The sequence below is a fragment of the Mauremys mutica genome, chromosome 10 (genome assembly GCF_020497125.1).
Source record: "Mauremys mutica isolate MM-2020 ecotype Southern chromosome 10, ASM2049712v1, whole genome shotgun sequence".
Classification (NCBI taxonomy): domain Eukaryota; kingdom Metazoa; phylum Chordata; order Testudines; family Geoemydidae; genus Mauremys; species Mauremys mutica.
Genome location: NC_059081.1, coordinates 55,543,206 through 55,570,630, shown reverse-complemented (window position 1 = coordinate 55,570,630; position 27,425 = coordinate 55,543,206). Strand labels below are relative to the sequence as shown.

Below are 27,425 nucleotides of genomic sequence, written 5' to 3'. Positions count from 1 at the left end.
GAAGCGATGCTCCTGTGGGACTTCTGCGTGACCCACTCCATTCACCTAGAAGCGTCCTTTCTTCCGGGAGTACAGAACACGCTGGCCGACCATCTCAGCAGGTCTTTCTTCTCCCACGAGTGGTCTCTCCGTCCCGACGTTGTGCACACAATCTTCCGCAGGTGGAGGTTTCCCCAAGTAGACCTATTCGCATCCAAGGCGAACAGAAAGTGCCACCTGTTCTGCTCGTTCCGGGGTCACGCGCCGGGCTCCCTGTCGGACACCTTCCTGTATTCCTGGAAGGATCACCTCCTCTATGCCTTCCCTCCGTTCCCGCTCGTCCATCGAGTATTACAGAAGCTTCGCAGGGACAGAGCCACCGTCATTCTCATAGCTCCGGCCTGGCCGAGGCAGCATTGGTACTCCCTGCTGCTCGAGCTCTCCGTTCGGGATCCCATCCCCCTCCCGTTGTGGCCGGACCTCATTACTCAGGACTTCGGCAGACTCCGCCATCCGAACCTACAGTCCCTCCATCTTACAGCTTGGTACCTGAGTGGTTGACCCACGCAGAGAGGGACTGTTCCGCGGCAGTTCAGCAAGTCCTACTAGAGAGCAGAAAGCTTCCACTCGCTCCACCTATCTGGCGAAATGGAAGCGGTTCGCGCTCTGGTGTGACCAGCGAGGCCTCAGTCCCTTCGTAGTCCCTGTCCCTACCATCCTGGACTACCTCTGGTACCTTAAGGAGCAAGGTCTTGCGGTCTCCTCCTTGAGAGTTCACCTGGCAGCAGTGTCCGCCTTTCGTCCATCCGTGGAAGGTCGATCCATCTTCTCCAACCAGATGGTTTCCCGCTTCCTTAAAGGCCTGGACCGCTTGTATCCGCCGGTGCGGCGTCCTGCCCCGACCTGGGATTTGAACCTCGTGCTGGCCAAGCTGATGAGTCCTCCTTTCGAGCCCTTAGCCACGTGCTCCCTGCTCTACCTCTCCTGGAAGACGGCCTTCCTCGTCGCCATTACATCAGCGAGGCGAGTCTCTGAGCTCCGCGCTCTGATGGTTAGTCCGCCATACACTGTCTTCCACGGGGACAAGGTGCAGCTTCGACCACATCTGGCCTTCCTCCCAAAGGTGGTGTCAGCCTTCCACCTCAACCAGGAGATCTTCCTCCCGGTGTTCTTCCTGAAGCCGCACGCCTCGCCTCGGGAGCAACAGCTGCACACCCTCGACGTCCGCAGGGCGCTCGCTTTCTACATCGAGCGGACTAAGCCCTTCCGGCGCTCGCCCCAGCTGTTCATAGCGGTTGCTGACCGCATGAAAGGCGAGCCGATATCCTCTCAACGGATTTCCTCCTGGGTCACAGCGTGTATCCGGACCTGCTACAAGCTAGCTCGCGTGCCACCATGCCGCCTCACCGCTCACTCGACGAGAGCGCACGCCTCGTCCGCCGCCTTCCTGGCCCATGTCCCCATCCAGGACATCTGTCGAGCGGCCACCTGGTCTTCGGTCCACACCTTCGCCTCTCACTACGCGTTGGTGCAACAGTCTCGAGACGACGCAGCCTTCGGCTCCGCGGTATTACACTCCGCCACGTCTCACTCCGACCCCACCGCCTAGGTAAGGCTTGGGATTCACCTAACTGGAATGCATAGGAGCAATCACTCGAAGAAGAAAAGACAGTTACTCACCGTAGTAACTGTTGTTCTTCGAGATGTGTTGCTTCTATCCATTCCAGACCCGCCCTCCTTCCCCACTGTCGGAGTAGCCGGCAAGAAGGAACTGAGGAGCGGACGGGCCGGCTGGGGTATATATTCAGCGCCATAGCGGCGCCACTCCAGGGGGCGCCCGGCCGACCCGCCGGAGTTGCTAGGGTAAAAAAGTTCCGAGATGCCGTGCACGCACGGCGCGCACACCTAACTGGAATGGATAGGAGCAACACATTTCGAAGAACAACAGTTACTACGGTGAGTAACCGTCTTGTCTCTAAGATGCCACAAGTACTCCTGTTCTTTTTGCAGATACCAACTAACACGACCGCTACTCTGAAACCAAAGATCAATGTGCACCAGCACACTTCCTTGAAGCATGAGATTCAACACATGCCAAATCAACAGTCACACAGGATCAGACATTCAAATGCCTGGTATATTTATTTCAATGTCTGTACTTCTAGATACAGAAATTTTCTGGAAGACCACACTTGATGCATGTTTTTATCAGTACAGAAAATGAACATTTTATGCATCTGTAGTACACAATGTTTCAATAATAGACTTTATGGTAAAAAGGGACCATTATGATAATTTAGTTTGACCTGCATAATATGGGTTAATAACTTCACCCTATCTTAATGATTGTTTTTCAAACTTAGCAAATTCTTCATGGAAGTCTACGCACACTTGCCCAGTTTTAAATTTTAAAATGATCTCTAAATTATAATGCCTCATGTTGTAAACGACACTAAAATATAGAACTGAAAAACTTGTCTGAGACAAAATGGAATTCAGATATAATTGAGTTACAAGATTATTGAAGTAAAATTATAATGTAAATTCAGTATATACTTAGATTTATTTCTGAAGATTAAAATCATGTAGGATTAAAACTGAGATTATTACCTGCTCTCTCTCTTTTGCTCTCACACCCCAGCCCTGCCTCCACACCCACACCCACCATCTCCCCAAAACAGTCACAGAAACATTCACCTTGGAGGCTTTTCTCTGTTTCTAGTGTTTTTAATAAATAGTTGCTCCCAGGATTTACAAGTACTTTATTGTTAAATGTGTCCAAACCAAAGCAATATTGTGGTTATTTCTTATTTAATAACTAAACAAACACATTTATATTCATTTTGTTCTTTTGTTTTATTTTACCAGACTAACGAAAATGACCTAAGGAAGTTTTTTGCCCAGTATGGGTGTGTGAAAGAAGTGAAGATAGTAAATGACAGAGCTGGAGTATCAAAGGGGTTAGTACAGTTGCAATATATCCATTGTGGACACTGAAAACATCATAGTAAGTGGAATAAGTGCAATAGAAGTTGATTTGTGATTTTCATGGTTTATAACATTATTACTGGCATTGCATTATATGGCACACTCAAGTTTCAGTTCATTTGTTTTCTTTCTTAACAGTGTCCCAGAATGGTGGTGTTGATAAATATATGGTTAGCATCACTATTTTCCTCCTCTCTAAGTACTTAGACCTCACTTTAACCTGGAGTTTCACTGGCAAGAATGTCCATTGTGTTACAATATGGGTGAGGACCTCATCCCCTTTCTGGCCCCTTTACATCATGTAAAATAAAGGAGCTCTAAAAACCTGAATCCAATCAGGAACAGACTCCCCCAGCTCAGGAACTAAGCCTGTATTCTGAGGAGCCGCTTGCAAGCTCTAGTGCAGAGGGCATACTGGGGGCAGGGAGGAAGGGACATGTTGCTGGCAGGGCCACAACATGTAGCACTGCAAACATTTATCTTGCATATAGGTAACTGGGAACATGCTGCCATGACTTAGCCAAGTCCCTAGGGGTGTCTGTTATGCCAGGGGCCAGAGAGCAGCACAAAATCAGGAGTGTGTAAAGATGGTGTAAAATCACCATTGCTTTCCTCTGAGCTGTGATTTCTGTGCAGCACATCTAAGAGTTGCAGTAGGACCCTTGTAATCGGGGGTATAGAGTACCTGCATAAGTATTAGATCCATTTTTATTGACAAGGCTGTCATAGTTTTCAGCACCTTAAGTTTGCAGATGTGAGACAGCTTGCAGCTTCATTCATCCTCGTCCCTTGTCACTGCATCTCTGAAACTCACTCTGAACACAGTAAGAAGAAGCTTCTGCCCCACACCAGAAGAGGAGCTTTTCTCCTCACCTTCAAGGTTGTTACCAACTCTGCCACTCCCTACTTAACTACTTTGTCTCTCATCATGGTATCCCCAATGTCTGCACCTGCCTCTGTTGCTACCTCCATTTGTCTATCTCTCTGACAGTGGTTTTCGTTTTTCTTCCACTGCACCCCTTGGTAACACACATAATTCCTTCCCTGAACTGATCCATAAGGCATTTACTCTATCCTCCAAATCTCTGCTTCAGTTCTACTTCAGCCTTGATACCGAAAAGAAACTAGCTGACTAATATTAATAGATGGAGGGGTAGCTGAAGAGTATATATTTTGCTTACCTGCTTTAATCCATTCCTCTCCCTCAACGTTTTAATGTTGCTTTTTTTCTCAGACTGGAAGCTCTTTATGGCAGGGACTGTATCTTCCTTGGTGTGTAATCATCACCTAGCACATTGATGCTACCAGAATGCCAATGATAAATAACAAACATGAAATGTGGATGAGGAAAGTTTGCTGTAGAAACCTTACATTTTGAATTAACTTACTTATCTGTTTTAAGCTGGTAGGTTGATTTAGCAGCAATAAAACTGCTCTAGCAAACAAGATTTTTCAGCAGGAGTAAATTTTTTCTCAACATAAGCAAAAAACCTATTACAAAAACATTCCCCAACATAGTATTGACTCGGTACCTTGGTGTGTAGCACCCTTTCTTCCCACAGGTATTTTTGCTTCAGTCTCTTCAATAAGATCATCTTATTACCCTTCCCCAGAGCAGCTGTGTAGGGAAAAGAGAAAGGAAACTGAAGTTAAGCTCTTGTTTACTGCAGAATAGATAGTTCCTGTGCATCTGGCCACAGTTTGCTTGATTTCTGAATCTTAACACTTATTAACATTGTTTTTGTATTGAATTTTCCTGATATTTTAAAAGAACTTTAAAGCCACTTAGACTCTGCAAAGGAACTTTGACACTGCAAAAGAGCTTTAGCAATGAATCCTTAAGTGAGATGTCAGTGTGAATGAAGTGGAAAACTTTGCTGATGTCTTTAAAAATATTGGTATGCAGGAAACGCCACTATGAATGTACCTAGTTGCAGTAAACAGTTTTCTATCCGTATCTTCAGATATAATTGTATTACTGTTACATATTTTGAATATTACACAGTTTTTGGAAGTTCACAATTGCGTGGCTTTTATATTTATTAGCCAAAATGCTTTGTGATTTTTGTTTTTTTAATGATTTAGTTCATGATGAGTTTGCAGCTCCCCTTACTATCACTTTGAACTTTAGCCAGGACTTTCATATATGCTATCATTTTTAAATAGAGTCCCAACTTCCTTTTATAAGTGTAATTTTTTTTTCCTTCCTTAAAAAGTAAAACTTGGTAGGTTTACAATCATTACAGATGAGTCTTGTAACACCTCCTATTACTAAGGTTGCCGGCACTTCCCATCGTAAACACCCCATTTTCAATTGCTTTTAACTTTGCCAAATTTTAACCATTTTGGCTGAAATCTTGCATGTCAGTTATCTGTCTCAAGCTGAATTTACCTGGAAAATTTCTGAGTATGAAGCTAGTAAAAAATACATTATTTTGCCCATTTTAAAAAACTCTGATGACGTTTTCTTTGAAAAGCTCCAGTGCCCCATGCTTTGGAGATTTGGGATTTGAAGACTTGAGATTTGGCAGGAGGGGTGTCCTTTGTGTCAGGGATGTTCCTTTTGCCATTCCCATGAAAATTGCCCCAAATTTGGCTCAGTTACAAGCCTTTGAAAAATCATAGTTTACACATGCTCAGTAGAGACTTTGAATTTAAGCAACTACATTCTTGAAGATTCCAGGCACGCTGCAGCCCAGAGATGAGCAGGACTTTCCATGCAGTTTGGCTCTGGGCTGCTGTAGGCATGCTGGGTCCAAGCACCTGAGCTTGGAACAGGGAAACTGTTTCTCGTGTTCTTAATGACACCCCTTCCCTCCACCCCCCGATTGGGCCCTGCAGCATGGAGGAGGAAGCTGCCTGCTTCAAATGCAGAAGGGACAAGAGCTAGAGGGGGGAGCTAGAGGGAGGAAGCAGAGAAAAAGTGGGAGTTGGGGTGGGGCGATGACCAGGGCTATCTGGGCAAGGAAACTGGGAGTGGGAGCGGTGAGAGGAATGGTGGGCCTGGAACGTGTTGGTTAGGGGGGAGTGGGACAGTGAGATTGGATGGGGTGAGAGAGGGGACTGGGAGTAGCTGGACAAGGAGACTTGGATTAGGAACCAGTGTGGTAAAGGAAACTGGGGAGGGGAGACATCTGACAACGAGCTGTGGCACAGGGGTAGAACTGGGACTATTTGAGCAAAAAGACTGAGATCAGGAGACAGGGTGGGGTGAGAGATGAGACTGGATGAGGAACCCAGAGAGGAAGACTATGACTAAGAGATAGTGGTGTGAGAAGGGAGAGGCAGATTGGCTGAGGACCCTGAAGTGGTGAAAAGAGGACTGGTTGGGCAAGGGGACTGGGACATGGTGTGAGGAGGGGGAGAGACTGGGAGTGCGGGGAGATTTGCACTGACTAAGTAAATAGTCTGAGACTGAGTTTATAAATCTGAGGAGTGGAAACTGGGACCAGGTACACAGGAAGAATTGGACTGGAACAGGAAGCCAGGGTGGGAAAGCAAAAAGTCTGTAGAAGAGTCTGTGCGAACTACAATAAACTTCCCTCCAAAGCCTGGAATGGAACCCAAGATCCCAGTGTCTCACCATTATTCTACTGTTACCAAATACGTTTGAAACCGACAGGTTACGCGTGTGTTTCATTCTTCTCTAATTCCGGTCCACACAGAGGATGACAATTTACCACCACAGCTATCAGTTACATAGTTATCTCAAGTGACAGAGGACTGTGTGATGGATTCACAGACTCTGTAGATTCCAACCCTGCTGATGAACCATGTGGATATCAGTTTGTTTTTTCGGTTTGCTTTTTTAAAATTTAAAGTAAAAAACAAAAAATGGTGTTTAAAAGAACATTAAGATTGCAAAGGCAAGCACTCAAAAGTAAGTGCTCTCTTGTGTATATAACCCTTTTGTCCCTCTGAGTTGGCAGCAACAAGGGCCGGGTTCAGTATCCAGAGGTTCCGTTTCAATAACACAATGCAAAATCGGCTCGAGCTCCCACCCAGTGACCTGGGACAATTACATACCACGCCCCCCAGGCGCCTCTAGGAGGCAATACTTCCCCACTTGCAAGCACAGAGTCTGAGTGTAGCAAAATCCTTTTAATAAAAGAGGGAAACAATGCGGCATCACGTTGGAGAGACACCACAAACAGGATTATACACAAACCATAAGCAAAAAACCCACCTCCAAGTACATTTGGCAATGTCCTTTCCCCCTTAGGATCTTAAGTCCAATCACCCCAAAGTCCAACAACCCAAAAGTCTCTGTCTCTGGTCAGTGCCACCCCAGAGTTCAAAAGTTTATCTGCAGAGTTTTACCCCCCCCCCAGCCTGGGTGGAAATAGGGTGGGGGCACCCACAGGGTGTTAAGGGGCACCTTCCGTGGTCCAGGGCCAACTGCTCCGCCTCTCCATGGAGTTCTGCTGCAGCCTTCACCACGACTGGCTCCACTTCACCAGCTGTGCCACTCCTCCAGCCGACCTGTGAACCGCTTCAGCCGTCCCCGCAAACTGCTCCACTCTGCTCACTGTTCTGTGGGCTGCTCAAATGTGCTGCAACTGCTCCACTCTGCCAGCCACTTAGTGATAGATTTTCAGGCTCCCCTACTAGTTAACACCGCACTCAGTGATCTCAGCTCAGTAAGCTTAGGTCTTTTAGTGATTTCAGCTCTTAGTGATTTCAGCTTGTAGTAGGGGAGCCCCAGTGCTGGTGCACCATTGGCCCAACATGAATTCAGGTCAGCAGCCTCTAGATGGACTTCTAAAGGATTCAAAATTAGCTCTAATCTTCAACAGTGGTGAGAGGAGAATGTGCAATTGGTGTTCCAGGCCCTCAAAAGGGGCCCATACCATCAGATACACACACCAGTCCCCAACCTCTCTCAGTTCACTGGGTTTTGGCACCCATGTCCCTTGTCTAGCGAGTGCTATTTACTTGATGGTGAGATTCTCTGTCATAAGGCAGTTTCATAGTTCCTCATTTACATAATTAGGGTGACAACACTTTATTCCTCCTGCCCCAATAACAAAGAATTTGGGGATCCCACAGCTGTGAAAATAACCATCCCAGGCTGTTGTGCGCTATACTAAGTGGAGTGGGTTTGCCAATGCAAATGCAAATGCCTGAAATTCCTTTCCCCACTCCTCATAATTTACCACCAGATGTCAGGGTGGAGCTCATCCTGACTCTGCTTACATGTATATTCATTATAATACATTCTCTAATTACATAATCACACACTATTTTTCCACAGGACCCCTGTCTCATTCATGGCAGAGGATGGATCTGCTGTGGGAATGAATCAGGTTGTGTAGTGAAGGAGGTCGCTGTCTATAAGTCCCCAGCTTTATTTGTTGAGGAAATTGGAAGTTCTGTAGTGAATGAGGTAGTGGACTGCAGGAAGAAAAAGGATGATTTCATAGTTAAAGCAGTTAAATATTGCTCTGGAGAATGAGATTCTATCCCAGCCCATGTTACAGAGTTTCTAGGTGATGCTGGGCAAGTCACTTAAACCAAATTCTTCACAGGTGATCACTAATTGTGTATTCCTCTTTTTTTGGATGCCCTACTTGATACCCTGGTGTTTAATTTGCAGAAGTGCTAGGCACTCTGAGCATCAGCTGATGTCAATAGGAACCTGTGTCTGAACATACAAAATGCTATATGATGCTAAGTGTGCTGAAAAATCTGGTCACAGGTGTCTTTTTACCTTAAACTTTCTGTGCCTGAGTTCCCCATCTCTAAAATAGGGATAATATCACTCTGTCACCTCTCAGAATGCTCTGAAAATTAATAATATTTGTGAAGAATTAAAATGCAATCAGCCAGTGCTATAGAAAAGCCTGTGAGGATATTAATAATTATGCCTTCAGAGAAGGGTTTGGATAGTGTACAGTAAATTGGGTACCAAAATGTAGTGGATACTTTTGACTTTAATCTCTGTGACTCAGTTCCCCATCTGTAAAATTTGGATAATAATACCCCCTCATCTCACAGGTGCTGTGAAAATAAATTCATTAATGTTTGTAAAGCAGTCATATTATAGTGATGACCACCATAAAAAAGCCCATGAGGATGTTAATTCTTTCTTCAGAGCAGGGCCTGGGCCAGGACCACACATTGAACAATGAGGATAAAACAAAATATTGACTAGCTGCTCGTTAAGCACTGTTCACCGAATGAGACAGTGGTCCTGTGAGAAAAATAGAATGTGATCATGTATTAAAGACTATTATAGTTCATACACATTCGGGGCCGAATTAAGGTTGCCAAGGCAACTTTATTTGTCATTTCATAACTTCTTAATGCTTTACTTTTCAAACTTAATGTTTTAACATAGTATGTTGTATAATATGTGATATATATAATATATATTATAACGTGTTTTTGGTTATAAAGTAGTATGCCAAGAAAAATAATTTATGTAATTTTTATTTAGGTATGGTTTCATCACTTTTGAAACTCAAGAAGATGCACAAAAAATTTTACAAGAGGTAAGATGATATATTCATCATTATACTCATTATTTAGGTAAATTCTTCAATATGGAATTAGTGCTTGCAGACATCCATTACCAATGGATATTTGTCCCTTCTGTATTTACCTGCTTGGATTTGAAGGTATTAAAGAATCCCAGGATGTCTGTGGGCCGTTTGGTCAGATTTGTTCCTTTCCTTTCTTTGTACAGAATGAAGAGAAGCAACAGTAGCATTATTTTCCCTTCTGAACCCACAGAACATCTAAGAAGACATCTCAGAGATTTAGTTTTAAGGGAGGGTGGGTGCTGGGAGTCTCTAGAGCTGACTAAGGCAGGTGAAGGTGATGCTTCAGTGTCAGGTACCTTAACTTTGTAGAGAGAGCTGTTTCCAGCCTCTTCTGTGTATACTACTCACTTGGATCTGAAGTTTGTTGTGAATCCAGTTCCTTCTGGTGCTGTGATTTCCTTGAGTAGAGAATCCAGCTGTCATAAGACATCTGTAAAGTAGACTATATTTTTAGGCTGAGGCTGAGATCATGAGGGAAATTGAAGTTAACCTCACACTCATCAAGAAGGAACCTCTGAGATATCTGAGGCCCACTTCCAGATACAATTAATTCTTGCTCCTGGAAATGTGAGGTTTGCCCCAGAATGGACCTTTCTTAACTGCAAGGATATTCTCTCTTGTACTTCTCCTAGGATATAGGAAGCCATGATGGCTCCACCACCTTAGCTTTTGCAACCTGTTCTCTTGGCCTGCTTGGGCTATGTAGGCTGGATTAGCCATGGGCTCAGTTGTGTTCATGAAGTTCCCTAAAGAAGACCAGAGGATGTTACCTCAAGCAAACCCTCTTCTAGACTGAGTGGCGACCTATCAACAAGTACAGCTGGTTGAAATTTTTAAAATATTGAAATTTTATTGAAAATTTTATTCAAAGAGCTGAGAAATTCTTAATGAAATGGTATTTCCCATTTTTGACCAACTATAGTTAAAATTACATATATATATAAGCAGTCCAAATTTTGACTGATAATACCAATGCAATATATAACATCAGTCATCAGAGAGGAGCTTGTTCCCACCACCTGTGTCAGGAAGCAATTTGGCTCTGGAAACTGTACATTCGTTATCATGTCTCATTAGCTGCTTTCCCTTAAACAGGTTTATTTGCCATGAAAGAGAATATATAGTACCATCCTTTGTGTTCCAGAGATCAAATTCAGCAAAGCACATGCCTAACTTTTAAGCACGTAGACAGTGCTTAGCGTCAAGCAAGTGCTTAAATATCTTGCTGAATTGGGGCCCAGAGGAGGAAAGTATTCTGTTCTCTGACTGTTGCCTTTGGACTGGACTGGAACTGATATCTTTATGCATTTCCTTTTATATCTTTCTTTAAATAAATATTCTGGATAATAAAACTGCAGAAGGTTTGAGGTTTTATTGTTAGCTCCTTAATGGATATATTGTATCTGGTACTTGGACCTCCTAGCTCTGGCAGTGAAAACTTGGGTCCTGATTCTGATTTTATACCCATTTGCACTGATGTAAATGACTACAAAATGTTCAGGGAAATGGAGAATCAGGCCCTCTGGTTCCTCCAGATTTCCGTTTGCAGAAGCAGGATAAAAGGGACACTTACAATTTAAAAATCACATTGCTGTCTGATTTTTGTTTTACTTACTGTAGATGCAAAGCAATACTTACATCTACAATAAATGAAAGAGATTAGCGAAAGTTTGCAGTTGGTTTACTTTGTGAATTTGACAGTATTTTTTGCAGTCACTTTGTTGTTTTCCTTTAAATGATGAGGAGCTGAAAGAAGATGTAAATAAAAGTAGCCCCATCCTACTTTAATTTACACTTTGGCCTGGTCTGCACTAGTAAATTAAGTCAGTTTAACTATGTCACTCAGGGCTGTGAAAATCCATACCCCAGAGTGGCGTAGTTAAGCTGACCTAACCCCCAGTGTAGACAACGCTAACCTGCACAGCAAGTTACTGTGCTGCAAGTCTCAGAGTGTGAATTTACAGCACACCAGCTGAATTATTGCAGTCATCCTTTATAAACTATATAGTAGCCTTGCAGTGTATTAATTGCATGTTTTAATATAGTTAATTTTTTTAAAGTAAACATATATTTTTATAATGACATTTATTTTGAAAAGGAAAAAAGTAAAACTGGCATTTTTACTAGCAATTATTTGTGTCTCTGGTAGCTGGTCAGGAAACTCCATTAGCATTCAGAAGTAAATTTTAGTGAGCATTTGCCCAAATCACAATAAGCACTATGTACACATTGGAGCACAATTGGTAATTTTTGCAAAATGAACCCAAGGACTTAGATAGTAAAAGTGTTGGTTTTTTTAGTACTTGAGATACACTATCAGAGATCTGAAAGAAGCTTGTTGGGTGTGTTCACTATCATCTACTTCTAGTTTTACTTTCAGTAGTTATATGCACCCAAAAAATAAAAAGTAAAAGTACTGAATATTAAGTGTTTTTCTTTGTTTTAGGCTGAAAAACTTAATTATAAGGATAAGAAACTGAATATTGGTCCAGCAATAAGAAAACAACAAGTAGGGATTTCTCGTATGTATTTTCACTATATTCTTTAGCTGCATGTGATATAAATAGAACTCTTTTAACCAAAATTGTCTGTGTTGAACCTGTACTGTACTAATCCAGAGCATTGAATATGATTAGAATAGTCAGCAGGTGGAAGCACTGGCATACTAACAAAAATGTCAAAAGTACCAGATTTCCAGGCACCATCCTTTAGCCCCTATAATATGTTCCTTTGTACATTGCATGGAAGGGATCCAAAGGATGAAGATTGTACCCACTTGAATGTGGAATGGAATGTGACTCTGGTATGGCAGTATGCCCCTTCCTAACTGCTACAAACCTTTATGGTGACAGACCCTCAAAGCTAAAGACAAATGTGTTTTAACTGCAGGAAAAGAGTATGTGACAGTCTGCTGTATACAGCATTTTCTTGTTGGAAACAGGGCACATGTTATATTGACATGCTACATATGTTGCTCTAAGGAACATTAACTCCCCATGTGTGCTGTGTGAAGCCATGTTCAAAGGTCAATAGCTGTTGAAGTATAACCAGTGGTAGCACAGCAGTGGATTCTGATGTGCTGGAAGTGGCCAGAGCCATGATGAGGCAGCAGTGATAAGCGGTTTAAGGATGGCAAGAAGTGAGAGTGTATTCATCCTATAGCCACGCTGAAGGAGACTTAAACAAGATAATATATTGTGGGTGGCACATGTTCCTCTTATCTACCCCAGAGGTTGCACCTAACGGAGGCAGGAACAGTCTCTGGGTAAAGCCAGGGATCCATGAGGTTTAGGACATTTATAGAAGAGGCTCCTTGGCATATGTATGTTTAGATATCCACTCCCCCTGCCTATTCTCTAGTGTCACCTGTCCCATATTGCTACAGGGATGATACAGTGCCGCTTCAGTTCTTCAAAAACTTTTCAAAAAAGCTTTGATGGTAGGTGGTCCCTTTTTGTACATTTTTATTTGAGGAGGAAGATATTTCTATACCTGATGTTGCTGTGATATGTCCGCAAAAAGAAAGCCAATGTAGTTTTGGGCTTGCATACCCAAAAAGGTCCCTCTCTGTGTTCCTCTGGAGCAAACACATTTGAAATATTCCATTTACTTGTGTGCACTGTATTACCAGAAATATCAGACAAAGGGGCATGGGGGGGGTAGAGAAAATCAACAAATACGATTAGGGATCTAGAAGAACTGATCTAATGAGAGAAGATAATTATTATGAATACCCTAACTAAGCTCTGACTAAGGGTTGGTGTGGTGTTTGATAATAGCCTACAAATATCTGAAAAGTGAAAACACAAGGTAAGAAACCAACTACTTAGGGCAGTGAAGGGCTATAACCATCAGCAAAAGAATGCAATTTAGAAGTGGAAAATTTAGGCTGAATATCAGAAATAAATTTCAGAGATTGAAATCTGTTGGGGTGTGGGATGGTCTCATAAGAGAAGTAACGAAAGCCACATTGCTTGAAATATTTTTAAGTTGACTGGATGTTGTACTAATAAATGTATCATAGCATAGGGAATACTGAATTGGCAGGGAATGGAATAGGCTTTCACTGTCTTTAGTTTCTGTGAATCTGTAGTTGATCTCCCACAAGTTTGGCTTGTCTATACTTTTGCCTGCAGGACTGGCCAATTTATCTGATACCAAAATACAAACTTCCAAGATTGATAGGATTGTCAACTAGTTATTTTTCCACCTTTATTTCTGACTTCGGTATAGCATTTGCTGAGGAATTGTTTAGTTCCCCTTTCTTACATTTTACCTCTTCAGATGTTTCTAATACTGAGGTCGTGGTTTGTGATGCTTAGTTAATGACTAGTTTCATTTTGACCTGAATAGACAGCTTTGAAGTGTTCAGGAATTTATTTTCTTATATCAAAAGATTATTCATAATAAATACTTTGTTATGAACCATTTTTAGGTACGGTTAACTAGAGCTAATTGAAAAACTAAATTTTAATTAAAACTTGATTTTTTATGTTTAAAATGGGTGAAAAAATTGTCGACATTGGGAATTTGGAAATTTTTCAACCAGCTCTACTGTTAAGATGTTTTGCATTAAATCTCAACAAACATTCAAATACTTATATGCTTATCCAAAATTGCATCCCTGTTTCTTTAGTTTCCATTTTTGAAGTTTTGGGAAGACTTTGAAAAGGTACTGATGAAGTGTCCTGTCAAAGAGTGTGAATCCATAGATGAAAGGCTTAGCTTACCCAGGACAGTCATATTTCAGTACCTTTGCATTGTAATTGCTTTTATCTATATTACAGAGTTTTGTTTTACAAACTAAATTGAGTATAAAACATAGTGTTCTTCTCCAAGGCCCTCTGTGTGTTATATCTTGTGGGTTTGGCAACTCCTGGTATTGAGCAGCTGAACTGCCTTGAAAAGCTATTTCCGTTGGGTGTACACAAGAATGACATCATCACCCTACCCTATATAGTGGAGTACACACCCTAACTGACTCAGCTCCTTCACTGCCACTGCAGAGAGCAGACGGAACTCACCATGTCCTGTCCTCAGGACTAGACTACCTTATAACCTTTTCTTGTAAGTCTGTAGTTAGTATTGTTTAGTGTAGTGCAGTGTAGTTAGTTAATTTTAGGATAGTGTAAGTAGTCATTCCCTTGTCCTCTCTCTGGGCTCCTTTACCAGAACTATGACAGGTCCTGAGCCCTGTGAGGGCTTCAAGAGGTGCTCCTCTTGTCTGGGGTATTCCTGAGTCTGATGCCCACATCCAGTCCCATCTGTTTTTGAGTAAAGCCAACTTTCTTACCATTGCCATGCCTTTACTCTCCAGGCCAGAAGGGAGAGAGACTTGAAGCTCCAGACTCATTTGGCCTCAGAACATGTACAGCCTGAAACTCTGGCAGGCCCATGACTGGTGTCAAGACCATGATCAATCCTGAGGTCCTCTCCTGTGGGACAAACCCTTCTACTTGGGTTTCTGCGCCATCTTCCTCCAAAGGCACAAACTGGGATCTACTTGGCCCCATAAAGGGAGAGACTCCCTCAGCCACCAATGCTCAGTCCTGTCAGTTCTGTGGCATCAAAATCAGTTTATGGCACAACACTAAAAACTGAGCTGTCACTGTGGCATAAGGCTTGAAAAAGTCCCAGGTCAAACCCTTCATCCAGCACCACTGTCCTCTCTGCCAGTCCTATATTGAACACGTCCTCCAGCACCAATACATCAGTCATAGCACCACAGGACTCCTCCAGGAAATCAGAACAGGAAGCACTTCTCCCCACTAGAGGGGCACAAACAAAAGAAGAGGAGGAAGTATTATCTTTTTCCTCTCTCCTACTCTCCAATACAGGAGTATTTTGGAGATTTTTAATGATATAGCTGTCTCTTCAACACACATCTCCAGTGACAGACCACAGCACCAGCCAGCCTGGACACGTCACTACAATAGATCCCAAGAATCCCTTCTCTCTCCCAGTGCCTCAATGGGGGACTACCACTGAGGCTACTGTCCATTTCACCACGTACTTTTCCACCACTTGACTCTGCTTCTGTACCTACCTCTCTGATTCAAATAAGCAGTTGTCTCAGAGTAGCTTTGACACCATTGGAGATGATTTTGAAGGCTCCCCAAGTTGACATCAGGACATTGGACCACTTCCCTCTCCTTAAATCCAGGCTTAAGGGACATTTAGCTGTCAGGCATATTAAACACAGATCAGTATTTTCTGGTTGTACTGTTTCTTTGTTCCTGAAAGGCATGACCAGTGTTTTTCCTTCTACAAGGGAGCCTCCTCTACTCTTGGGGCTTAAATCTTGCTCTGATTAAACTCATGGATCCTCCCTTTGAGCCCCTCAAGAAAACGTCTTTGATGCATCTGTCTCTAAAGACAGCTTTTTTTAAAGCCATCACCTCTGCCAAGAGAGCTGGAGAATTGATGCATTAATGGCCAGACAACCATGTGCTTAGGTACATAAGAACCAGGTGATTGTGAGGCCCAATCTTAGCTACATGTAATTTTATCTGCATAATGTGGACATTAGAAGGGCACTGTGTTTACCTAGAGAGTACCAAAGCCTTTAGAAAATCCAATTGACTATTATAGCCTATGGTGAAAGATGTCAGAGACAGCTTATTAGCAAACAAAGGCTGTCACAGTGGATAAAAAGATAGAACTATGTTACATCTTAGCTGGAAGCATAGTTCCCACCAAGGATTTAAAAATCCACTCCACCAGAGCCATTGCAGCATCTGTGGTTTGTTTGAGACACATTCCTGTTACAGAGAGATGCAGAGCAGCAACATGGAGTTGATATATAGAGTATAAAATTTGTTTTATGTTGGGCAATTAAAATGTGCATTGGAATTTTCTATTACTCCACTTGTTTTAAAAGCTGCAAGTTTGCTTAATTTTAATTTCAATCATCATTGTTTATTTTAGGATCTAGCATAATGCCAGCAGCTGGAACAATGTACTTGACCACTTCAACTGGATATCCTTATACTTATCACAATGGAGTAGCTTATTTTCATACTCCTGAAGTTGCATCTGTTCCACAGCCATGGCCTGTAAGTAATATCTGAAAGATTATAATTTGAGAATACTGCATATGTCTCACAACTGGCTTGTTGGTAAGGTTCTGTCCCATGAAGCTTGTTTCCTTTTGCTTCTTTCTTGTATTTTCCATGTTTTCTTCTTTCCTCTCTCCTTGTTATACAAAATAGATAAAACTCTGAAGAAAATTAATTACTACTGTGAAACTTGCTAACTGTACATTATCTTTGATTGTAGGGAGTATTTTTATAGCTGTGTCAGTCTCAGGATACGAAAGAGACAAGGTGGGTGAGGTAATATCTTTTATTGAACCAACTTCTGCTGGTGAGAGAAACAAGCTCTTGAGCTTACACAGAGCTTTTCTTCAATCTGGGAAACGTACTCAGTGTGTCCCAGCTAAATACAAGGTGGAACAGATTGCTTAGCATAAGTATATTTCACATACACATATTTCAAGGGACCATTCAAGGTGAAGTGGCCCCTTAACACCTCTTCACTCCTAGGGGGGATTGAAGGGGGAAAAACTGGGAGAGGTTGTGGGTTATAGATTGTTGGAATATACCATAAATCCAGTGTTTCTATTTGGTCCATGATTTTTAGTGTTTAGCAAAGTTACGTTTAGTGGACTGGGTGAGGTACTTCATATGTTGTGATAGGCAAGTATAAGACCCATAGATCTTGAACGGCATGTTGATTGGGGTGTTGATCATCATAGTAGTGAAGATATGTCTATAGGTTTTGCATCTGTTGTTCTGGCAGAGTGTGTGCCACTTTCAGTTGGTGTGTCCTAGTCTGTGTGGAGCTTGCTTCAGATGATCAGCATGGAGAGATTGGGGAGTTGTTTGAAGGCCAGAAGAGGTGGTTTGGGAAAGATTTCTTTCAGGATGTGGTCCTCATCTAATATGGGTTGTAATCAATTGTTTGGTGTTATCCTGTAAGGCTTCCATTGTGGGGTGCTAAGTGCCAACTAAAAATCAGGGACTGAATTGAGACACTGGATATATGGCTTATTACAACAATCTATAACTCACTGACCCTACCCTACCCTCCCTCCACACACTTTTTTCCTCTCCTTTCCCCCAGTAGGTGAACAACCACCAACATTGCCAGCTAGGGGTCAGGTGGAGGGTGGGCAGATTGTCTACCCATTGAAAATATCATCCTGTCCTTCAGCCTCCCCCTCTGCTGCCTGCCCACCCACCCCCCCCCAGCGCCTCCAGGGGAGATCTTACAGCAGCGCTGCTGTAAGATCTCTAGTGTAGACACAACCTCTGACTATGTTTCCCAGACCTGACAAAGAGCTCTGTGTTAGCTCAAAAGCTTGTCTCTTTCACCAACAGAAGTTGGTTCAATAAAAGATATTACCTTACCTGCCTAGTCTCTCATGATGTTTGATGGCAGCTAAGGAACTGGCTGCTTTTCTGACTGTAACTGCATCATATAATGTAATTAATGTGTCTGTTAGGAGGTAACTGCAGTTAACAGATGATCATTAGTACAGGCTTCATAGATCCTGTTGAATAAAACAAACTTACATTATGTTAATGCTTTTACTTTTGCCTTATCCTAGGGAATCGGTGACTTTAAAAATGCATAATATTACAAAAAAGTATATGAAGTTTAAATTCTCACTTTATTTGGCCTCAACTATTTTTTTTAAATATAGAATAAAGGATGAGACATTATAGAGCAGAAAGAAATTCATAACAGAGAACTATGTAGAAATGTTGTGAAAGGTTTTGGCTGTCAGAGCAAAGAATTGGAACTCAGGACTACTGAGTTTTGTAAGAACATGCAGTCACAATCTAGACCAGTCGCTGGTCCAGTTTCTGAATAGACTCCAGTCTATTGTCACCACTGAATCCTAAATGCTAATAAACTCCCTAGGTTTGAGTAGTGACTGATCACTGTACCTTGCTTCGGCTCTCTCAAACTCACTTCCCAGACCCAGTGTACAACACTCTTCTTGGGCAGTGAGACCTTGTAGTCTGGCCACCTAGACCCAGGAGTGGCGCCAGGGTTTTTGGCACCCTAGGTGGGGGTCCTTTCCCACTCCCGGTCGTTGGCGGCAATTCTGCGGCGGGGGGGGTCCTTCCGCGCTCCCGGTCTTCGGGGCACTTCGGTGGCGGGTCCCGGAGCGAGTGAAGGACCCGCTGCAGAATTGTCACCGAAGACCCGGAGCGCGAAAGGACCCCCCGCTGCCGAATTGCCGCCCCCCCAAATCCAGGTGCCCTTGGTGACCGCCTAGGTCGCCTAAATGGAAGCGCCGGCCCTGCCTAGACCCCAGAACCAGTGTGCACACTTTTCCCCCAGAGTCTACCTGGCAATGTGAGCTTTCTAGTTAATCCCTTCAGAGTCAGTGTAGCCATAAAGCAAAGAACATCAGTTTAACAAAGGAATTTCTTATACACACACACACTTTACTCTTAAAAGGCACAAGAGAATTACAGATCTATGGAAAATAAATTCCTGAATGCAGTCCCCTCAGTGCGATCTCACCCCCTTTTGGGAGCTTTGGGTTTGACCACTGTCCTTTAGGGAGATAAAGCCACTCATGCCTCCACTTTTTTCAGCTTGGTCTTTTGTTTCTGGCAATGAAATGGTTTTCCTTTGCTTAAAGGATATTCCTCTTTTTAAAACAGCCTTTTCTACCTTTTCTGTCCTTGTTTTTCCACTGGATATTTTCCATGCTCCTTCCCGCTGTCAGCTTCTGGGCAGAAAGTTCAAAGTCAGTTGCCCTGATGATAGCAACCCCGTCGTTCCCCCAGGAGAGGGACTTTCAATGCTGATGGCTCTGTCATAGCCTCCCTACTATGTGTCAAGTTCCTGATACCATAATGAATATTTCAGGCCACAGTAAAAGTTACATTCAAAATGGAGGATGAAATATAACAGTGTTCACAAAAAATGGAATTCATAAATTGCCACAAACATATCCCCCAATCTGTCTCTCATCCATTTTAGAATTGGTGTTTGTTTTGGGAAGAGGATAAATGGTGGTAGATCAAGTGCTGGGTTTAAACAGGGAAGGGCAAGCACCTTTCTTTCAGCCCCAAAAGACAGATATTTTATCTTTACCAAAAAGCTGCATTGGAAAGATGTCCTGGGAAGAAACTTATGGATTACACAGAGTTTACTGTTGGATTCTGTCTTTTAGACATCATGGTTATGTCTACACTGCAGTTAAAAACTCGCATCTGGCCTATGCCAGCTCACTTGGGCTAAGGAGCTGTTTAATTATAGTGTACATGTTCAGGTTCAAGCGAGAGCCCAGGCTCTGGGATTCTGCGAGGTGGGAGGGTCCCAGAGATCAGGTTCCAGCCTGAGCCCGAACATCTACTCCACAATTAAACAGCCTCTTAGGGCTAGTCTACACTTACCTGCCAGGTCGACGCGGTGAGTTCGACTTCTCGGAGTTCGAACTATCGTGTCTAATCTGGACGCGATAGTTCGAACTCCCCGCGCGCTCCGGTCGACTCTGGTACTCCACCACTGCAAACGGCGGTGGCGGAGTCGACCTTGGAGCCGCGGACTTTGATTCCGCGGCGTCTGGACGGATGAGTAGTTCGAACTAGGGTACTTCGAATTCAGCTACGCTATTCACGTAGCTGAATTTGCGTACCCTAGTTCGACTCCCCCCTTCTTAGTGTGGACCAGCCCTTAGCCTGAGCCCCAGAAGCCCGAGTCAGCTGACATGGGCCAGACACAGGTTTTTAACTGCCATGTAGACATACCCTTTGTGTTGAGCACCTGGGCATTGATTACCTTGGTGCTGACTACCTCAAGCTTTAGTGCCTCAAATCTGGGCTTCCCAGTACATTGATGTTGGTTCTTCTGGTGCTGAGGGTATGTCTAAACAGCAAAGAAAAACCTACGGTTGGCATGTGCCAGCTGACTTGGACTCATGGGGCTGTTTTACTGCTGTTTAGACATCTGGGCATGGGCTGGAGCCCAGGCTCTAGGACCTTGCGAGGTGAGAGGGTTCCAGAACTTGGCCTGCAGCCTGAGTCTGGAAGACTACACAGTAGTGAAACAGGCTCACAGCCTGAGCCCCGTGAGAACAAGTCAGCTGGCACGGGTGAGCTGCAGATTTTTCTTTGCTGTGTAGACATACTCTGTGTCCTTTAGTATCAGGGCCCTCAATTATTTCAACCTTGTGGACTTTGGTACGATATATTCCATTATTCCAGAATCTTCCAGCAGATTTTGTGTTTTGTGGAAAGAACTTAAATTAGGTTTGAGGCTGCACTCCCTTTCATATCCACAGGATTGGATGGGGTGTGTGTGTGGGAATTTGAGGATATAGGGTATGTGAGCAGTCCCAATGGACACTGCTTCCAAGAAAGTTCTTAGTTCATGTGCCTAGGCTATGTGCTTTGTCTGCAGTGTGGAGCCATGCAAGTGATCATCTTAAAGAATCATAGTTACTGTAAGTAACCATTCTTTATAAATTATTTTGTTTTTAAAATGGTAAGTTGTATAGCATATAATACTTAAGGTGTATGTTTTAGTAAAAGTAACAGTTCCTGAGATTAATGTATTAAAATTTCTAATTTATCTCTTTTTTTTTCTTTTAAAGTCACGGTCCATTTCCAGTTCCCCTGTAATGGTAGCTCAACCTGTTTATCATCAACCTACATATCCTTACCAGGTAAAAGTTAGAAAACTGGTATATCATTTCATAGCCTGAGGTGGTTCTTCGAGTGATGTCCCTGTGGGTGTTCCACTTTCGGTGATTGCGCACCCTGCTTCTCTAGTCGGAGAATTTCAACAGCAGTATCTGGCTGGGCTGCACATGTGCTCTCCCTGTCTCTTGCCTGTCATGGCAGTTTATTAGCACTGTGCAGCCGCCTCTCCCCACCACCGCCCCTCCTTCCCGCCAACTCAGTTCCTTCTCAGCCGCCCTTGGTCCGAGTCAGAGCTCCGGCAGTGCCTTCACTTGCTTTACCTCAGATATGCTTGTTAGCAGTTTTTGTATATAACGTTAGATTAGTGTTATTAGTACATTTAGATTAGTTAGTTAAGACTTTCTATTTTTCTTCTCCCTGTATAAAAAAAATTATTTTCTAACTTCATCCTGTCATGGGGATATGCCATTTGAAATGCCAGGCTCTCCTGGATTTAAATGCATCTCCTGCCATGAAGCAATTCCTATCTCTGATGGACACTCACAATGCGTCAGGTGGCTGTGGAAAACATATGTACCCCAAACATGCACTCATTGCCATAATCTGAAGACCCGCACAAAGAAGGCAAGCGACCCGGTACTGCAACAAATGCAAGTGCCTCCTCCAGTACCAAGAATACAGCAGTTCTTTGCACCTAAGGACCTGACAGTGAGCCTGGAACTTGAGTCCCTTCTCCTCTGTACTGATATTGCGTCCACCACCTGCATCTGCCCCCCCGTCCAGTGAGGAGGGCGAGGAGGGGGAACTTTCTTTATTTCAGCATTCCTCACCCGTGCAGACCAGTATCAGATCTGAGCCACGAGAGCATGCTAGACACCATCCCAGACCAGACATACAGTGATGGTATGGACACTCACGGGGACACCCACCTGTGCCTTGCCGACCACAATGGTCATTCTGGGACCCATGGGCAGCATACAGGCAATATTTTCCCAAGCCACCAAGCAGCAGGGAAATGTATAGACATCTCTCACCAAAACCAGTAGTTCCACCTGACATCTCCCAGGAACAGACTTTTGAGCAAACAGAGCAGGAGTTAGACCAGGAGGCTATTCCTGTGACTGACTTGTCTTCCTCATGTGACAAGACTATCATGCCTCTGTCCCCTACTACTGGAGACAATTTCAAACAGTTTCAGGGACTGTTTAAAATAATAGCTAACACACTTCAAATCCTCTTGAAGAGGTTACCAAATCTCAGCCCAAGCTCTTGAACAAAATCCACACATCAACATCTTCAAAGATTCCCTTGCCATTATGGAGCCAGTCATAACCATCTGGAAAACCCGCGCCAGAATCCAACCTACGTGTAAGAGGGCAAAGAAAAAGTATTATGTCCCTTCAGAGGGGCTATAATTTTTATTTTCCAGCCCCCAAATTCTCTCATGGTGGATGCTGTTAACAAAAGAGGTAGGCACCATTATTCCATGTCCACAACTTCTGATAACGAGTGAAAAAGGCTGGATTTACTTGGCCGCAGGGCCTACTCATCGGCAACATTACAGTTTAGAACTGCCAGTTATGAAGCTCTCTTGGCAAAATATGACCATACGACTTACTGAAAATTAGCAGACTTTATTGAACTTATACCAGGGGAAAAGAGAGAGCAGTTTACCTCGCTCATTTCTGAAGACCACCGTATAGCTCGAACAGCCCTTCAGGCATCATTGGACTCTGATAACACAGCAGCGAGGACCATTGCAACTGCTGGGCCTCCTGGTTTCACCTGTCAGGATTTCCAAGAGAGGTGCAATCTACAGTAAAGGACCTTCCTTCTGAGGGTCAGAAGCTGTTTGCCAGCAAGATTGTCGAGTCACTTCACTCCTTAAAGGACTCGAGAGCCACTCTTAGATCTCTAGGCATCTATACACCTGCAACAAAATGCAAATAAGGCAGATATTATACATTATAACGTCCTAGACAGGCTCCGTACACACAGAACCGGAGACCGTATTATCTTCAAAGACGTAGGCAAATACCACCCAAACGAAGATCAGATTTTTCACAGTACTCCACGTCACAGCAACCAATCTCCAAACACCAAATTTGAAGGTTTGGTTGAGGGCTTGACTGACCTCCCGCAACTATTGTTGCTAACTCCACACTGCACGAACCGTCTTACAGACCGTCTGGTACCATTCTACCCATTTTGGCGTACTGTCACTTCTGACAAATGGGTACTAGAGATCATCAAGACCATCCAGTTCCTCTCCTTACCCACCTTCCTCTCCCCATCCCTCTTCAGGGACCCTTCTCACAGGTCATTCTTGAGACAGGAAATAGAATACCTCCTGCAACTAGGCATGGTAGAACAAGTGCTGGTACAACACAGAGGGAAGGGCTTTTATTCCCATTATTTTTTAACACAAAAGAAGTCTGGGGAATGGACATCCATTCTCAACCTCAGGAAACTAAATAAATTGGTCAAAACACCATGTTTCAGGATGGTTACTTTAGCAACAATAATTCCTGCTCTGGAACGAGCGGATTGATTTGCAGCCCTTGACCTGCAAGATGCATATTTTCACGTCACTGTATACCCAGCACACAAGCTATTCCTCTGATTTGTACTGGGACAGGACCACTTCCAATACACAGTACTATCCTTTGGCCTTTCCACAGCCCCCCCCCCGAGTGTTTTCCAAAGTGCTAGCAGGTGGCGACCCACCTATGCAAGCAAGGGGTCATGATCTACCCATATTTAGATGATTGTCTAATCAAGGCTTACACTCGAGAAGAAGCCGTCGAAGCCACGCAAAAGACAATGTAACTTTTCACAGATCTCAGTCTACAAATAAACCTTTAAAAGTCAATGCTAACACCAGTTCAACAACCGGACTTTATAGGGACCCCACCTAGACTCTATATAGGCAAAAGGATCACTACCACCTCAGAGATTCGTCACCCTGACATACTTGATCGATACCATGATACACAGTCCACAAGTGTCTGCCAGGACCTGCCTTCATCTACTAGGTCACATGGTGGTGACCACATATGTCGTAAATCATGCCAGACTATGCACGCGCTGCCTGCAAGCTTGGCTCAGGACGGTGTACATTCTATACAAACAAAGACTGACCAAACTCCTAAGCATGCCAGTGAAGGTCAAGGACTCATTACAATTGTGGACTCGCCCACACAACATTCCCCCCCAAATGATAATTACAACGGACGCCTCCCTACTGGGTTGGGTGCCCATTTAAAACAGCCTCACAGCACAGGTCTGGTGGTCTTCGGAATCAATTCTCCACATCAACATTCTGGAACTGTGAACAGTTCGCAATGCCTATGCGCACTTCATGCCTCTAATCAAAAACAAAACCATACAGATCATGACGGACAATGTGGCCTGCATATTCCATATAAACAAACGGAGTAGCAAGATCGCACTCCCTATACACAGAGGCCATAAAGTTGTGGACATGGTGCATCCGACACAACATCAACATATCAGCCACCTACCTACAAGGATCTCAGACCATCACAGCGGACACGCTAAGCCAAAAGTTCTTCTTCGAGTGATTGCTCCTATGCATTCCAGTTAGGTGTGCGCGCCGCGCGTGCACGGCATCTCGGAACTTTTTTACCCTAGCAACTCTGGCGGGCCGGCTATGGCGCTGAATATATACCCCAGCCGGCCCGTCCGCTCCTCAGTTCCTTCTTACCGCCCGTGACGGCTAGTTGGAACTGTGGAGTGCTTTTTGTCCTCCACGACCCTAGCTCTCGCTTCTTGTTTGTACATAGTTAGTGATTAGTTTACAGTTAGTTAGTTAGATAGTTAGTGTTAATAGATAAGGTAAAAGGGGGGATTTTCCCCTTTTGCCTCACCCGGTGCGGGCTCATGCCCAAGGCACCGGGCTTTAAGCCCTGTGCTGCGTGCCAGAAGCCTATGCCCGTCGGAGACCCGCACGACGACTGCCTCCGTTGCCTGGGCGAAGGGCATAGGACAGATAAGTGCTCGCTCTGTTCTACATTTAAACCGCGGACTCGAAAAGAGCGAGATATCCGCTTGAAGCAGCTCCTGATGGAAGCGTCGCTCCAGCCACTGGCACCGTCCGCGCCGGCACCGCGAGCTTCCTCGGTACAGAGCACACCGGCGGCACCAAGCCGCTGCGGCTCCGTGGCACCGCGGCCTCAGAAAGCGGCTACGAAGTCTCGGCACCGCTCGCTTTCGCCTTCGAAGAAACATAGGCTGGCGAAGGCATTGGCGCAGGCTCGTGCTGAGGACTCGGCAAAAGCGGTTGCGCCACCTGCGGCCCCCGCGGTGACCGTGCACAAGCCATGCACTGGACCTTTGACTCCGGCGCCGCAAGGCCCGTCGAGTCCGGCGCCGCCTCCCTCCCCGGTACCGTCCGTGGTTGAGCCCCGGCTGCCGTCAACGCCGGAGACATTCTCTTCCGCGCGGGAGCTGATTCAGCTCATAGAGGCACCGAGCCTCCGGCCCCCGGCACCGCCGGTGCGGGCTGTCGTGTCGGCGGGAAAGCCGGCCAGAATGACCCGGCCACCGTCTCTGGACAGGCGACATGGACGACACACCCGGTCCCGGTCTCGTCCCCGGTCCTACGGCAGGTCTCCGTCCCGTCGCTCGCGATCTCGGCACCACTCGCCATCGCGGTACCGATCGCCGTCGAAACGTCGGTCGCAGTCCCGGTACCGCTCGTCATCGCGGTACCGGTCGTACTCCCGGCGCCGCACGAGGTCCAGGTCGCCATCGCGTCGGCACCGCCAGAGGTCGCCGTCCCGGCACCGTTCCCGGCACCAAGACTCACGCGAGCGCTCCCGGCACCGGAGGTCTCCATCCCGGTCGAGCTCCCGGCACCGGTCGAGCTCCCGGCACCGGTCGAGCTCCCGGCACCGTGACGGACGTCACTCCCGGTCGCCATCCCAGTACCGAGCGGACCAGCATCGCTCTTCGCTGCCTTCCGGGGACGGACTACCTCGCTCCGCAGCGTACTCCGTCAGCGCCTCGGCACCGCCATGGCCATCCCGTCCCGCGTCGGTCGCTTCTGGGATGGAGGGCTACGGACTCCTGCCACCCACCCCGCAGGGCCATCCTCAAGGGGCACAGCCGTGGGGCTTCTGGGTTCCATGGGCCCAGTATGAGGCGCAGGGGGTGCCCTTCCCCCCAAGACCTCTCGCGTCCGAGCGCAAGGTTCCAGAGGCGACGATCAGCCGTCCGGCCCCTTCGCCGCCTGCTGCGGATGCTATACCACCTGAACCCCAGGGGCACGCGCAGCACGACCCCCCTGACGAGCACGCGGCGGATCCCTCTTCGGAGGCGGTCATCCAGGGCTTGACCTCCTCGTCCTCGCCTGATGAAGCGGTGGCAGGGGCGTCGACGAAGGAGCCTCCGCCCATAGACTTAAAGGCGCACCAGGACCTCCTTCGCCGCGTGGCGTCGGCTATGGCTCTGCCGATAGCGGAGGTGCAAGAGGACGAGGACCCCATCACAAATGTAGTTGGGGCAGAGGTGCCAGTGCGAGTTGCACTGCCTTTCGTGCGGACAGTGCAAAAGAATGCCACCACTCTCTGGCAGACGCCTGCGTCCGTACCTCCTACAGCCCGTGGGGTTGAAAGCAAGTACTCTGTCCCTCCCACGGGCTATGAATATCTGTACACGCACCCGACCCCGGACTCCCTAGTGGTCCAATCAGTTAATGATAGGGAGCGGCACGGCCAACCGGCCCCGGCACCCAAGTCGAGGGACGCGCGGCGTATGGACCTGCTAGGCCGAAAGGTCTATTCCGCTGGCGGTCTGCAAATGCGGATAGCCAATCAGATGGTCCTCCTCGCCAGGTACGTCTTCGATATCATGACGTCCCTGGCGAAATTTACGGAGCTACTGCCAACAGCCTCCCGACAGGAGTTCGCGGCGATGTTGGAAGAGGGAAGGAGGTCGTCTAGATCCTCCATCACGGCCGCCCTCGACGCTGCGGACTCAGGTGCTAGGACCTTGGCCTCCGGCGTGACGATGCGGCGCATCGCTTGGCTGCAGTCTTCCACCCTGCCGCCGGAGGTCCAATACACGCTGCAGGACCTACCCTTTGACACAAAGGGTCTTTTCTCCGAAAAGACGGATTCTCGAATCCAAACTTTGAAGGACGGCCGTATTGCGATACGTACTCTCGGCATGCACACGCCGGCGACGCAGCGCAGGTCTTTCCGTCAGCAGCCCTCCCGAC

At 45.5% G+C, this 27,425-nt stretch overlaps 1 protein-coding gene across 4 annotated transcripts in view; it reads left to right on the top strand.

Annotated features, from left to right (window-relative positions):
* Positions 1-27,425, top strand: part of BOLL (boule homolog, RNA binding protein) — a 127,698-nt gene that overhangs the window by 35,171 nt on the left and 65,102 nt on the right. For all 4 annotated transcript variants that reach the window (XM_045032968.1, XM_045032969.1, XM_045032970.1 and 1 more), the window contains exons 3-7: positions 2,848-2,939; positions 9,407-9,461; positions 11,959-12,034; positions 16,440-16,567; positions 21,133-21,204. In XM_045032968.1, the coding sequence (XP_044888903.1) occupies positions 2,848-2,939; positions 9,407-9,461; positions 11,959-12,034; positions 16,440-16,567; positions 21,133-21,204 (423 nt within the window). The remainder of the gene's footprint in view (positions 1-2,847; positions 2,940-9,406; positions 9,462-11,958; positions 12,035-16,439; positions 16,568-21,132; positions 21,205-27,425) is intronic.